General features: G+C 49.6%; 1 protein-coding gene across 1 annotated transcript; it reads right to left on the bottom strand.

The window, feature by feature from the left end:
- Nucleotides 1–276: 276 nt before the first annotated feature.
- Nucleotides 277–13,691, bottom strand: SLC34A2 (solute carrier family 34 member 2). The gene is made up of 12 exons (XM_047091858.1): nt 13,580–13,691; nt 13,356–13,490; nt 11,934–12,062; nt 10,321–10,464; nt 9,091–9,202; nt 6,506–6,701; nt 5,628–5,723; nt 5,079–5,199; nt 3,766–3,933; nt 2,791–2,907; nt 2,581–2,705; nt 277–909 (listed from the first exon to the last, which is right to left on the bottom strand). The coding sequence occupies exons 1-12, from the start codon at nt 13,689–13,691 to the stop codon at nt 277–279; spliced, it is 2,088 nt and encodes a 695-aa protein (XP_046947814.1).
- Nucleotides 13,692–15,107: the final 1,416 nt, after the last annotated feature.

The following is a 15,107-nucleotide window of genomic DNA, read 5'->3' as shown; positions in this document are numbered from 1 at the left end:
CCGTCTCCAGCCATTGTCTTTCATCGTCTTTTGGGGTTGCTCTGCCAGTTCCCGCGAGCGGGAGCCCAGTTTGGGGGGAGGCGGGTGCGGTGGGGAGGGGGGAGGGGGGCGGGCTGAGATGAAGCCACTGTGCGGGCTGATACACCGGGACAAAGGGGGTCAGGGTGGGGGCTGATGTCAACTCCACTTCTCAGCAGGGAAGGCGTCCCGGCCGGGCAGAGAAGGGCCCGCGGAGCCAGGGGGGAGGTGGCCCCCCTTCCCACCTCCGGGAAGCCCCTACAAGGCTGTGCTGCTGGAGGTGACCTCTGTGTCTGTGTCCGGGCCATCCACCTGAGACCTGGGGACCCCGTCCTGGGCCTCTGTGCTCATGGCCATGTTATCAAAGGCCTTGGGGGCCTTGATGGGCGTATCCTGCTCCTCCTCCAGGATCCGGCAGCACCCGCTGCAGCGGCAGCAGGCCGGGCAGCCGCACAGCAGGCAGCAGGCGCGGCAGCAGACCCGGCAGCAGAAGCAGCAGCGCGTCTGGCAACAGCCAGTGAGCAGGAAGATCAGTTCGTCCCAGGGCTTCAGCGAGTGCATCCACAGCGGCAGGAAGTCCCAGCTCTGGAGCTTTCTGGGCAGGATGCGCGGGTAGCGGGACTGCAGGAACCTGAGGACCACCACCAGGAGGATCACGAGGATGATGGGCGCCCCCACGCCCACCAGCACCGGCCAGCCCGCCAGCGAGAGGCCGAATACGGCCAGCGGGGTCAGGAAGAAGAAGAAGATCAGGTAGAAGATGGCAAACCAGCGGTACTTGGCGGAGATGTTGCCCAGCCCCTTGGCCAGGCGGATGGGCAGGCGGGTGAATGGGATTGGGTACCACAGCAGGATGCCCGAGATGTTGAAGAAAAAGTGGCACAGGGCGATCTGAAACACAAGAGGTTGGACAGGTGCATGGGTGTTGTGCGCGGTGGAGGGGGGCGGGGGGGGGGAGGGAAGGGTCATCTAGCAGCCATCCTGAGTCAGGGGTCTTCCCTGTCCTCACAGGGCTATTCAGAAAGGGGCCAGCATTACCTGAGGACCGTGTGTGTGTGTGTGTGTGTGTGTGTGTGTGTGTGTGTGTGTGTCGGGGGAGCGCAAGGGAGGTGACCAAATGAATCAGTTTTCAGGACCTAAACTCCTGAAGGCCAAATCTAATAATGAACTTCATTAATATGCCTGCCGCTACCCAAGGTCTTGACCCTGCTGTTTCCAGCTGAGCAGTTAAGAGCTGGTGCGGCCAAAGGAGAGGCTTGCTGGAGAGCTGGCTTCCTTGGCTCAATGGCCCCATTCTATGGAGGGGAGAGAGATGATTACAGCTAATAAAAATAATAGCACCAGCAGCTGATTTTAGTGCCTCCTAAATGTAGGAGGCAACCGTTCTAAGCACTTGATGTGGATTACCACAATCCTCAAAAAAATAGCCTATGACATGGTAAATCATCATTATCTCTATTTGATGGAGGAGGCGATTGAGGAAGAGCTTTGACTCTTCCCAAAGTCACACGGGTAGGAGATGGTAGAGGTGGGATTCAAACCCAAGTAGCCTGGCTCCAGAGGCCACACACACTTGGCCACTTTCCTGTGTGCCCAGGCATCACGCTAGGGGCTTTGGACCTGCCTGTCCGATACATTAGCCACCAGCCACGTGTGGCAAATGAGCACTTGAGATGTGGCTCGGCCATGTTGAGATGTGCTGTAAGTGTAAAATACAGAGTTGATTTCAAAATCTTAATCAAAAAATATAAAACATCACCAATTTTTAAATCAAATTACATGTGAAATGATAAGGAGTTAAATATATTATTAAAATTGATGTCCCCGTTTTACTTTTTAAAAATGCGGCTCTATTGAGGAGGGCACCTTTTGGGATCAGCACTGGGTGTTGTATGGAAACCAATTTGACAATAAATTTCATATATTGAAAAAAAAATGCGGCTCCTAAAAATTTCAAATTACGTGGGCGGCTCACATTGATATTCTACACTCAGATTTCTGTTGGACAGCCTGACTTTAGACAGAGCCTCATCAGATCCTTAGAATAATCCTAGTGAGATCTGGTTCACAGTTTTCAGATGAGGGAATAGATGTTCAAAGTTCAGGTCACCTGTCTAAGGTCATTTAGCGTGTAAAGGCGGGACAAGAATTCAAATGCCAAAGGTCTTCTTGCCCAAGATCACTTAGTCGATCTGGGCAAGGCAGGTCCTCCTGATTCTTCTCGATTCCAGGTCCAGAACAGAGGTCACCTCCTAATATCCAGGCAGAGTCCCCCAAGAGGGGGGCGAGGAGATGGGAAGTGGTGTCTCTATGCTCCTTGAATACTCTTTCCATCTCCATCAAAGTGGTTACCGCGCCTCTGTTTAACAAGCACCAGTGATGGGGGTCTCTCACTGCCTCTCTCAGGAACACGTCTCAGATCTGTCTTCCTGTGGCTTCTCCTCACATCACAGTTTTGAACACAGAGAAAAACTTGGCTCTTGTTCACAAACCGTCTGCTTGCAAGACCACGAATGGGGCTGCATCTCACCAGAGCCCCTGCCCCACAGAACATTTCCTAACCTGCAGTGAGCTCCTGAGAGTATTGCCTGGGCTGGCTAAGGCGGCCAGAATGGCGGTGGTGGTGGTGCCGATGTTGGAGCCGAGCGTGAGTGGATATGCCCTCTCAATGGTGATCACACCAATACCTGGCAGGAAAATACAAAAACTATAGTATCAGCCTCCGGGGATGATGGGAGACGGTAATGGGGGAAAAGCCAGGGAGAAACTCACCAATCAGTGGGGTCATAGCAGATGTGAACACAGAGCTGCTCTGCACGATGAAGGTCATACCTGCCCCCACAAGGATGGCCAGGTAGCCAGTCAGCCAGGCAAAAGGAAAGGGAAAATCTAGAAGACAGAAGGAAAAGAGATCTGTCACAGGCCTGCTAAAGAAGGCAGGGGCTGGAGGCCCAGCTGGCACCTCCACAGGACCTGGGGTGGGTGGGTGGGGGGGGATGGTCTGAGCTAGAGGGTCAGGCTGTACGGAAGCCTCCTCACCCCACACCACACCATTGCCTGGAGGCAGTGCCGCGGCTCAGAAGTCCTACACACCGGTCCCTCGGCACAGGATCAAGACCTGCACATCCAGCAGGCACCCAGAGTCACCCAGCTCAGCCGCATGACAACCTTGTGACAACCCTGGGAGGCAGACCATTCTCGGCCCCATTTCCCTGAGGTTTCATGGGGAGGCAACGTCCTCAGCTTTGCACCCTCCCGGGGGCCAGGATGCCATCAGCAAGAGAACGGGTTGCCTCAAGATGCTGATGTATTATCCAGACCCACATTTTCCTCCCAAGAGTGGAGAGAAGTAGGGAGCAGGGAGGGCATCTGTTACCCTTTTCCTATGGGATCCTGACAAGACCCGAGAGTCCTGGGCATAGGAAACCTGCCAGGAAGGAAGGCCTATCTCGCAGATCGCTGCATTCGAGCCGGCTCTTCCTCAGGACCTTGCAACTATGTGATAGAAGCTTGTGCCCACTCCCCAGCCTCCACCCAAGACACCAAGGGAGATTTCAAGGGCAAAAGGCATCTTAACTTCTTCAGCTTGTCAGACCCAAGACAGAAACTCCATGCAGGAGTTTATTTAACAAGAGGCCGTTGCTAAATAAAAATCTAAAGGAGCGCCCCCCCCGCCCCCGCCCCCGCCAGGATGGCCACAGTGATGCCACACCCTAGAAAGCCCAGAATGAGGGGCAGTGTGCCTACCAGTGTTGAGGGTCTTCTTGATGACAACGGCTACCTGTCCCCGGAGCACGGAGCCCAGGAGCTTGACGATCATGATCAGGCAGCCACAGAGGACCAGCAGGGAGGCCAACAGCAGGATTATGCCAACAGCAACATCTGGGAGGCTGGAATTCACAAAGATGTGTTGGCCTGAAGAGACAATGGAAAGCCCTTGTTAGGAGGGAAATGGGTGCCACCCCCCCCCAAGGCCACAGACTGTTATTCATTCCCCAACATCTTTCTGTATCACAGTAACAGAATCTTGGTTGTTAGCTCGACGTATAGCAACCCGGAATAAAGACCACACTTCCCAGCTTCCCTTGCAGCTAAGTGTAAGCCTGAGGCTATGTTTTGGCCAGTGGGACCTCACGAAGCTAGAACATGATGAAGTGAAATCATTACAGTCACAGAGCTAGTCAGGGGCTGCCTTCTACCTCTAAATCCCAGGCTGTGTTTTACTCACGATATTGAGGATACTTACAACGAAGAGTTTGAGGAGCTAAGTGGCATAGGATGGGTAAGTCAGAGTAGGAACTATTGCTAATTATAAACCTCCTTGTTTTTTTTAGAAGTCCCTGTGTGGTCCCATGATTATATGGTTTTGTTGATGGATGAAAAGCACCTAGAACATGGGAAGTGGCAAACTCATTGATTCTGTGAGGTAAACCACACTTGACTATTTACTGCTCAGAATCAATGTGGGTGGTATGGAGAGGATGAAGAGAAGCAGAAATACACACATGGCTATATAAAGAATAGTTAGCAGAGTTAAGGATTCTGGGCTGGAAGAGATTCCTGGGGCAACAGTCTAGCTTCTTAAAGACAGGGAGCATCATGTAGGCTCACTGCATTGTTTAGTGCTATAGCTCCAGGCCCTTGAATGGGGCCTGCCGTATAGCAGGGACTCGTGGCTTCAGGGTGAATGCATTTGTTCTGTTCTGTGTGGGACCCGCATCTCCTGCAAATATGGCTGGCATCTCCCTGGAGCCCAAGGGATACCAAAGCATATGGAGGGAGCACTCTGGAATCTGTTGACGAGTTCTGATGCAGTATGGAACTGCCAGAGAAGCTGGGCTTCGAGTCCTCCTTCCTCCCCTTACCGGGGGACCTTGGGCATAGCACCTGTTCCTCTGCTGCGAAAGTTCATACTCATTACTGGGTATGATACCAGTGCTCTGTGAATCCTAGTGCCCTTCTTTCCCTCACTTACTGAGCCTCACGCAGATAATGAATGCCAATTGCAACCCCCAGACAGCCCAACCTGGTGGGCTGATGTTCTTTCGAGTTCCACTCACACTTGGCAATGTTCTCCTTGTAGGTCACGTTCTTGATGGTCCAGGTGTAGGAACCGTCCGACCAACAAAGGGAAGGGGAGGTGCAGTTCTCAGGCGAGGGGACAGTGACATTCATCTGAGTCTGGATGACAAACATTGGGAAATGGGATGCATAGTCCATAATACTCACTTTTGGTGGCACTGGCAGGCAATGTGGCAAGTAGGAGGGAGACACGCATGAATGTGTGTGTCTGTAAGGGTAACGCACTGTTTCCACGGGTCTCTCCATAAATGGGAACACAGGCAGCCAGAGGTGAGCCAAGAGGCATGAAAATAACGAGCCAGGAATAATGTATCCATGGTGCGGAATGAAGCAAAATGGGGTCAGTCTGTCCTACTGCATTGTCTGTCCATCTGGCGTTCAGAGACTTGCTTTCTTAATTTCTTAATTGGCTCACGGGCCAATTTTTTCCTTCTCCGTACCTTTCATTTGCCCACATTGAATTAAAGGTTTTGCTTAAGGCACGGATGCTGGAGTCTGCCAACCCAGCAACATTCTTAGAAACTTACCACGTTGGTAAAAGTTTCACACCAAATCTTGATCAGACTCTTGTTTTTGGCTGCTTCATCATTCATCGCAATTTGGTTGATAACTTTCTTATCCAGCTGAGGAAAGCAACAGACAGGAGAGAGTCAGCACGTCCTCAGCACTGATGAGGGATGGACCGTAGGGGGTGCTGTTAAGGGGGCTTCGAGAACTTGAACCCAACTGGGAGCTCCTGCAGGAGTGAGTCAGGACTCACTCCATCTGTACTCCCAGGATGGAGCCCAGCACCTGGATGTTACTTAGCAGGTGCTTGACAAATTACCAAATGATTGTATAAACAATGGGCTGGTAACTTGGAAGCATGCAGTAGATAGTCATTGAGTGACAGTAAAAACCAGAAGATAAAGGTAATAAAGGACAAGGTCCAAGTTGACCCATTCTACCTAAGGTAAGAACCCCAAAACCTTTTTTCATTTATTTCAATAATATGGACAGACCCTAGTGAGCAGAGGGCTGAGATGGAAGGAAAGACAGTAACCTTCCTCTTTGGCTAGAGGCAGGATAATATTTTATTAGTGAGCCCAAGGATGCTGAGGTCAGTGGGGGGAATACAATGGCTCCAAGCATCCAATGAAGTCCTTGAGTCTTGAGAAGCACCTGCCATTCCCTTGCTCCCACCCCAATAAAGAGGACACATGTTGAAGTCAAGGAAACAAAAAAAAAGCCAATTGCTCTATCAGGTGTTCCTGAAGTCTTGCCTCCCTTGGCCTTTTTCAAAGGCAACCAAAGAACAGTGTTTGTCGACCATCATCCTTCACCATCTCTGCCCAGTTGGGTGGGTGTGGGGGAAAGGGGAAGGAGTTAGTTCCTTCCTTTCCTTCTCTGAAGGAAGATGGGTTACCTGGATAATGAGTTTCGTGAAGGGATCTGTGATAACTTTCAGAAGTGCCGGGGCATCTTCTCCATTCTTGAAGTTAAAGGTCTCTACCACCAAGTTGGTCAGGATCTCCAGGTAATGGGTAGCTGCCTCCAGGGGCAAGAGCACCAACACAGAGAGCCAGTTGAAGAAGTCATGGACAGTAGCCCCCGCAAAAGCCCTATAAGAAGGTAATCCCACCCCAAGCCAACAGTAAGATTGGTCAACAAGCAAGTGGGCACCAGTCTAGGCTGGTCATTGATTGCATTGGCTGCAAAGGAGTCACCTATCTATGCCCACACGTGTACAATCTCATTTACATGCTCACAGCAATGCCCAAGTGGGTGGGATTAATATCCCCATTTGATAGATGAGGAAATTGGGGGCCACCAAGCAGAGGGGAATTGACTGAAGACCACTGCATGGGTGTTGGGTCCAGGACCCTTGTCTCCCACTGCCCAGCAGAGCCTTTCCCACCAAGCCAGACAGCACTCAGTTCTTTCTGCTGAGCAAAAGGGAGGTAGACAGGTTATGGCTACAATAATTAGCTCAAGGACCACTGTTTGGAAGAATTGAATCAAGGCTACTTTTGAATCATGCACATTGAAGACAACCTTCCTTTGGAAAGGTGGAGGCCAGTAGTCTGATGGTAATCAAACCCCAGAACTGAATTCTTAACTTTTTGTGTTAAGATCTCGGGACTCTGATAAAACATCTGAACAACCTGCACAGAAAACAAGGCCAATATATACCACAGTTTATATCTGATAAGGTTTGCAGGTTCTCCTGAATTCCATCCTATCTCGACAGTATGACACTTGAGATCTCATTTTTGCTCAATGAAAAAAATTTTTCTTCAAAACACACCTGCATGGAGTTCTTGGGTGGCTCAGTCGGTTAAGCGTCAGACTCTTAGTTTCGGCTCATGGCTTGTGAGTTCAAGCCCTGAGTCGGGCTCTGAGCTGACAGTGTGGAACCTGCTTGGGATTCTCTCTCTCCCTCTCTCTCTCTCTGACCCTCCCTTGCTGGAGCGCTTGCACTCTCTCTCTCTCTCAAAATAAATAAACTTTAAAAAAGTTCCCAGGTGATCCTAAAAAAATTAAAAATAATTTAAAAAAAACATCTGCATGTCAAAAAACACCTAAAACCCAAAGGGACATGGATAGAAGCTAATATACTTGTGGAGAAAATGCTTAACTTCACTTCACTACAGTTAAGGAAACTTATTTATAATTTATTTACTTGCAAGTACAAATTTTCACCTATCATATTAGCCAATGTTTTCCAAAGTAACTTATTCTTCCTAAAGAGAGTAATTTAAGACATCTTCATATACTTCCGATGTAAAGTGATGTAAATATTTCTTAGTAGTTTGGCAAAATGTTTTAGGAGCCTTATAGGGGTTGGATATAGTCATTATTTTCCTAGAAATCTAAGGAGGGATTCCAAATCACCAGGAAAGAATGATACACATCTCCAAAGATGTGACTGAAAGCAATCTATTTAAATCATCTGAACAAGGGGTGAGCTATACACTGCTATGTGCAGGCACTTTCATAGATCATGTTTATATTTCATAGGTAGCAGTGAAAAGAACCCAGAATCTGGAAGAAACCTAGATTGAGTCCGAGCTATGCCCCTCGGGGAAGTTACTTAACCTCTTTGTGCTTCTATATTAATAAAACGAGGCAAAGAAAGTCTACTCAGCTTCTTGAGAAGATCAAATTAACAACCTTCCCCCTGGATCATGTGTATTATTATTGCAAACCTCAGGACATTTCATCAGGGACCAAGGAAGGTTAGCCGTGTCTGAGTGGAAATGAGCAGCTCTGAGGCCCTCTGCCACCTGCCAGTTCACCCACAGAAGAGGGATGACATTTGCTGACTCCCCAGCCAGCCTGTTTAATGCTGTCTGCCTGACCCACATGGTGATTACATCATGCAGACAAACTGCCTTCTCTATTTTATGAACTTCTGGGAAAAGCCCATCAGTTAGAAGACAGGCCAGAGAACGTGGTTAATTTTCACATTAACCTTTGCCTGTTTTAACCTGTCCCGTTTTCAGATCTTATGCATCCACAAAAGCTACAGTTTGCCTTTTACCGGCAAGTGAAGAACAAAGGAAAGGTAACTGGGGTTGAGCTCACCCAAAGAGGAAGCTTTAGGAGGTTATAATTATTTCTGACTAAGCGGGATGGTAAATCCTATCCTAACTGGCCTTGTTTTAACTACGCCACACAGCAAGTAAGCTTCTAGCTAGGGCTTGCATTTGGGGAGCTCTGGTTATGTGCCAGGTACCTTGCTAAGCATTTACCTGTTTGGCTGGGTTTACTCCTTTGGACAACAGTGGTGATAGACGACACAATTATCCTGGCTTTGCATACCAGGGGGCTGAGTTAAATCAACCGGTAAGTATGTGATTCCAACCCCCAGCTGTACTCCACAATGGCTACTTCAAACTGCTCTAGGAATGACCAGAAGGTTCTCATTGGCTAGTTTAAGGCAGTTATGACAACCTGGCCGAAACCGATGAGCCTCATGGCAGCAAAGGCTGATTCTGGGCCTCCTACCTTCTGAACTCACTCCGGTCTCCTGCCTGCATGAGCGCCACAATGGTGTTGGTGACTGAGGTCCCAATGTTGGCCCCCATGATGATGGGGATGGCGGCACGCACAGTCAGCACTGGGGGGGGGGGGTGGAAAAGAGAAAGTTGGTGAGAGTTAGCAAGTTTAGGAAGGCAGCCTGGCCATGTTCCCGATGTGGCCCAAGGCAGGCAGACCTCATTCAAGCTGGTAAGTAACAAAGCAGCATTTCCTAACCCATTTTGGGGTCTGCACCAGGCTATGAATCTGATTCAAGCTAGGATAGCCCACCACAGAAATATGCACATGTACCAAGCAAAAAGTCCCGGCACATAATTTCAGGGAATCCACACGCTCCATGAAGAAGCCCTTCTGTGGATTCCAGTTTCAAAGTGCCTTTCTAAATTTCTCTGTCCTCCATATTACAGATGCAAGGCCAGCTTACGGGAGAACAGGAAACAATGTGTAAGGACTTGTGTATTTATTATGGCAAATTCCCAGCAGTATAATTTCTCTAACAAAATTAGTACGCTGCCACAGTGTTCTAACATGTGAAAGTAATTTTAAAGAATATCTTTTTCTAATTTAGCCCAAGAAAGTTCTAGTTAACTTTGCTAACATGCTGGTTTGTACTGAAAATTAATCTGTTCAATTTGGTCGCCCTCAGAGTATCTGTCCTGATTCAGCCAGAGCAAATATCAGCAGGTTCATGTCTGGAATGCCAGCTTCCCAAGCTTGGTTGTCCCCAAGCCAATGTGTGGATTTATTTATAATTTATTCTTAGCACTGAGCAGTGATGGAAATGTTCTTGAAAGGACCATGTAGATACATGGTCCAATATGGCAGCCACAGGCCACGTGTGACTATTGATCCCCTGAAATACAGTCAGTGCCACCAAGCAACTAATTTTTATATGTTAAGTGAAAATAAATTAAGGTTAAATGAAATTAAATAGCCACATGTGGCTAGTGCCTGATGGACTGGGCAACACAGTTCTAGAGAATTCAGAGCTGGGTCTTCAAGCATCGGGGACGATTTTCAGACTCAGCCATGGCAATGGAAACAGGAGACTGCCTGGGATAAAGCAGAGCACATCACAGCTGCACAAGATAGGAAGACAATGGTGACAAGCCTGGACACATTCAGAGTAAATCCTGGGTTCCTCAGCCGGGCGGGGAAATGCCTGGAATGTCTGGGCCCACGGGTGCCTGGACTCACACGAGGAGGCCACCATGCTGACGATGATGGACGAGGAGGTGCTGGAACTCTGCACAAGGACAGTCACCAGCACTCCGATCACCAGCCCAGCCACGGGGTTGGACATAATAGAGTTGTTGCTGAAAAACTGCCCGGCCACCTTTCCTGAAAAACAAGCCCACAGCCACCAGATGGAAAGTTAGGTGGGCAACTGAATACACAGACATCACATCTCCAGCCACGACCAGCTGGCTGTGGGTCAGGGAGGCCAGCCTCCAGCCCAGCTGGTGCCCCTGGGATCTTCCCAGTGCATCTGCCACGTGCTTCTTCCCAGTGCTGCCCTGGGGCCATGTCTCCACTTCTGTGACCTCGCTCCCCACTCATGCCGCACCCCTTGTTCCTCTTGTCCCTTCACCCTACAGCCTCCATACTTCCACTACTCCTTCATCAGCAAGCCCTCCCCCAGCCTTCTCTGACCGCCAACCTGGCCTCAATTCCGCACTTGGCCCAATAGGTGTTGGTGAGTCTCCAGATGCGCTAATTCCTGTCTCTGGGGATATATTCCCGACTCAGAAAATATCCCCCCCACGAATGGATATTCTCATTCTTCTCTATCAATCCTACCCAACCCCCATTCTCTAGCTCCAGCCTAGCCTCAGACGCCTGAGATGATCAATCCATTCCCCAATCCATTCACTGAAGATGACCAAGGCCCAAGAGGGTGGAAGCAATTCATCTGAGACACTTGGAGAGCAAAATCCCTTGCTTACGCTGGGATTCCTGGGGGTGGCTTCCAGGAAGTCAGTCTGCCCTTCATACACCCTCACAAGTGCCCCCTCTCCCAATTCTCCCAGGTCACAATGATGAGTTCCCAAGAAGGCACCCAGGGGAATAGAAATCCATGGTCTTCTGTGCCTCTGGGATCCGAGTTTGGATCCCACCATGCCAACTCAAGGCTGTGAAACTAAGTGCTGACCTCTTTCAACTTTGAGTGCTCTCCATAAATGGAAAGGGTTTGGGGAAGAAACGTTTAGGACTTCAGGAGGCATTCAAAGTGCTGGCTATCACTGTTGTCACCCATCCGGGGAACACAGGTGGCCAAGTACGTGGTGATTTAACTTCTGGGACCACCTCACACTGCTTAGCTACTCTCAGTCCTGTAAGACGTGTAGGCAACTGCTAAGGATAAGGATCCACCAGCTCTGGGAACCTTGTCCTTCTCCAACAAAGGCCCAGCCCTGATTTTCTATAGTTGCTTTAGCTTGAGAGCATTCCTATCTAATAATCTCTGCAGGTCGGGAGGCCCAAAGACAGCAGGGATCCCTTAGATAAGTCCTTATATCAAACAGCTTCCTGCCTAGGGTCGGTGGACAAACACAGGAAGCTGACCGCTTAGAAATGGCCCCAGCCTGGGCTGCCGGCCTAAGCCATCTCAGCCAGTCATAGCTCCTTTAAAGACCTCAGTTTTCTCTTCTGTAAAACGGGGGCATGACTTCACGAGAAGGTGTGCGGTGGCCTTCTGTCCTAAAACACGCCGGGAGGCTGCAGCTGGAGAGGGCTTGCTGACTTGTGACCATCTGAACCAAACTGCATGAAAATACCCCACCCCAGATCTCTGTCCCTTTCATCCATACCTCCAACCAGCTGGAAGGCACTGCTGAGGACATCCAGCGAGCACACGAAGAAGTAGAGAAATGCCAGAAGCAAAATAAATTTCCCAATTCCTTGGAAGACACAGAGAATCTTCCCTTTGGTGTCTCTCTCTGGGGTAAGGGAGAAAGGACACAGGCTTTTAGTGCCCGAAACTCTGAGAAGTTTGGCAATGACCTCAGAGCGCTCATCTCCCCTCCCCCACCAACCCTCCCCCCCCCCCCATCACCAGGTGGCTGTAAGCTCTTATGTATGGCAAGGCTTAGAGATGGGATGCATCCGTGACTAGAGTTTTCAAAGCAATTACCACTCTAGTCCATTTAGTTGAAATCTGTGGTGAAGCGTCTCTAAAGGACTGGCTTCAGGGAGGAGGGGTTTGGTGTGGTCTGGGGCACTGACAGGCAAACCAGACTCCATGCTCAGCTGAAGCAGTGTCGCTGAGGGAGGCAGTTAAGGGCACTTGACACCTGCTAAGTGCGGGGTCAGAGATAATGGCTCTCCTAAGCACCTTCAAAACAGCACAGACTATTTTCTAAAATGTGGCCACAAGGTAGCAATCACAGCCTCCATTTGGGGAGGGCTTGGGCGCTCATACATCCTGGAATGTTATGTCCTTGGATGCTATTTTCTCTGCTCGATTTTATAGTGGTTCTCACCTCCTCCCTCCCAGCTGTCTGATCTGCAGACAGACCTTACACCCTGCACCCGGAAAAGAAATGCAGCATTTGTTTGCACGCCAGCCATCCTGGCTGTATAGTCTGTCTTCTGGAAGCTTTCCTCGATGCCCACATTTAGGTGAGGAGAGCCCTCCATCCAGGGGCTCTCAGAGCAGGGGTCTCGTCTGTTCAATGCTGTACCCACAGCACAGTTCCTGGGACCAGTCAGCACACAGTGGGTTATAAGGAGCAGCATGGCGCCCAGCCTGGTTACTACCCCCATGCTGGCACATTTGTTGAGTGCATGAGAGAACAAAAGATCCCCCAATTATCTCATTACGCTTTGACTCCAAGCCTCCAAGACTGCAGGCGGTATCCCTAGCCAGGACCTTTTTATGAGAGGCATCAGAGGGGTGCTGGGTGGCTCAGGCGGTTGAGCCTCCGACTTCGGCTCAGACCATGATCTTGGGGTTTGTGAGTTCGAGCCCCGCTTCAGGCTCTGTGCTGACAGCTCAGAGCCTGGAGCCTGCTTGGGATTCTGTGTCTCCCTCTCTCTCTACCCCTCTCCCACTCGTGCTCGCTCGCTCTCTCTCTCTCTCCCCCTCTCAAAAATAAACATTTAAAAATTAACAAAAAGAAAGAAAGACCTCAGAGCGATGGAACGGAAGAGGGTAACACAAAGGAGACGATCCTGTGGAGGCAGTGAACCCAATCCCTCACGCATGGGAAGTCCCTCCTGCTTGCTTTCACCTGACCACTTGATCCCCGTGTCCCGGAGCTCGGGCAGGTCCCAGGGGTCTTCTACTGCTGTGGGTTCCTCTATCAGTGCCACGGTGGAATAGGACGGCAGAAGCTCGATCTTGGTGACTGGGGTCCCGCTGTCATCTACTCAAACAAGCAACAGAGGCCATGAGGAATGAGCGTCAGACCCGAGCCACAGGAGGCCAGTCTGGGGCGGGATGATCGGCACTTACTTTGGCTAGTGTCCTTGCCTTTCCCGGGTGTGGTGGACTGCTGGCTGGTGTCCCCTTCCATGTATTTATTGGGGTCGGGCTGGGCATTTTCCAGCTCGGGCCAGGGAGCCATGATCTGCAGACGGAAAACAGAGCTTAACGAAGCAGCCACTGAAGGGAGGCCCACTCAGGTGCCATGACGGGAAGAACTAGGTTGCAGAGATTCGGGAGAGAATCTACCTTCCAAGGGGGGGGGCTCTTCCGTGCCATATTTCTCCTCTGGGTCTCCCTCAACCGCTCACCTAGGCTGTCACTAAATCAAAACACTTCTTACAGTGTTTCTTTCCATTCTAGCCTCAAGTCTGTCCACTGAACTTCCTTTGATGTCTCCAACTTCCTTCTGGCTCAGCCTCTGTCTTGACTCTCTCCTTTAGTCAGAAAGGGGGTGCAAAGCCACCCCTCTTGATCAACTCATGGCACGCCACGTCCTCTCGGTCCTCCAATGGTTCCCTCCTGCTTTTATTCTAGACTGCACATCCGCACCAAACCTCACACAGCGGACTTAACGTATACGTAAATGCTAACACACGTTCTGCCTGCTTTACCTACCACCCAGTCTTCTGTGGGCAGCAGGACACAATGAAGCTAGTTCGAATCCCAGTAGTGCCACTTATCAGCGGCTGTGTGCTTAGGCAAGTCCTTTTATACCTCTGAGCATAAAGGCATCAATGTTTCCCCATCTATAAAATGTGGACAAGTCCAGGTTATGTGTGCAGGGTTATGAGATTGACAGTGACCCCTAGAAAGTTCCTGGAACCAAGCAGCCATCCGCCAAATGGTAGCTATTATTCCTATGCCATGCCGCCTGGCTTAATGACCCTTTGTCAGAACCACATGCTTTCTAACCTTTGGTAGACACTTCCTCATAAGCCATTGTTTCAACAAAGCCTTTCTTGGTTACACAGAGAGAAAGTGTGGCTCTTGACACACTTGGAAGTCCCCTCCTTGTGGTGCTTGTCCTCTGACACACGTTAGTGCCGTACAAACAATTCACAGAAGGGGAAAATACAAGTGGCTAAAATACTGCAAAGAATTGGGCCTCATTAACAACCCAAGATAGGCAAATTAGAACAGTGAGATAAATTTCAACTATCAAATCATCAGAAAAAAATACTTGTAAGTATAATATGCTGTGCTGGAGAGACTGCAGTGAGATGAGTACTGGTAAAAAACCATCGGCAACAGGTCTAAAGTCCTTTATGTTTTCAATACATCTCTGACCCAGTCATTTCACTTCTAGGAATCCAGTATCTAGGAATGTTTTCTCTCAGAAAATCCAAAGTACCTCCCTGTTCTGATCACTTCTTTGAAGAGGTTTTCCCAGAATCTGTGTCAATCTAACTCCTTTCCTATTTTTCTTCTTTCCCCCTTTCCTAATTTTCTTAAATGGATCTACTTCCTGCCTACCGAAATGCAAGCTCTACCCAAAAAAGAGGCTTTGCCTGGTTCAACATGGCATCCTTAGGGTCTACAGCTATGCCTGGCACAC

This window comes from Lynx rufus, unplaced genomic scaffold (assembly GCF_022079265.1).
Source record: "Lynx rufus isolate CCGP_SWC_20201006 ecotype Redwood Valley unplaced genomic scaffold, mLynRuf1.p SCAF_3, whole genome shotgun sequence".
Taxonomy (NCBI): Eukaryota; Metazoa; Chordata; class Mammalia; order Carnivora; family Felidae; genus Lynx; species Lynx rufus.
Note: the sequence above shows the minus strand (reverse complement) of the source record. Positions and strands in the feature narration are given on the sequence as shown.

Coding starts and splice junctions, on each gene's coding strand:
- SLC34A2 (XM_047091858.1), bottom strand. CDS start 13,691: ATGGCTCCCTGGCCCGAGCTGGAAAATGCCCAGCCCGACCCCAATAAA. Junction 9,203..10,320: donor CAGCATGGTGGCCTCCTCGT/GTGAGTCCAGGC, acceptor CCCCCCCCCCAG/TGCTGACTGTGCGTGCCGCC. Junction 5,724..6,505: donor TCACGAAACTCATTATCCAG/GTAACCCATCTT, acceptor TGCTTTCCTCAG/CTGGATAAGAAAGTTATCAA.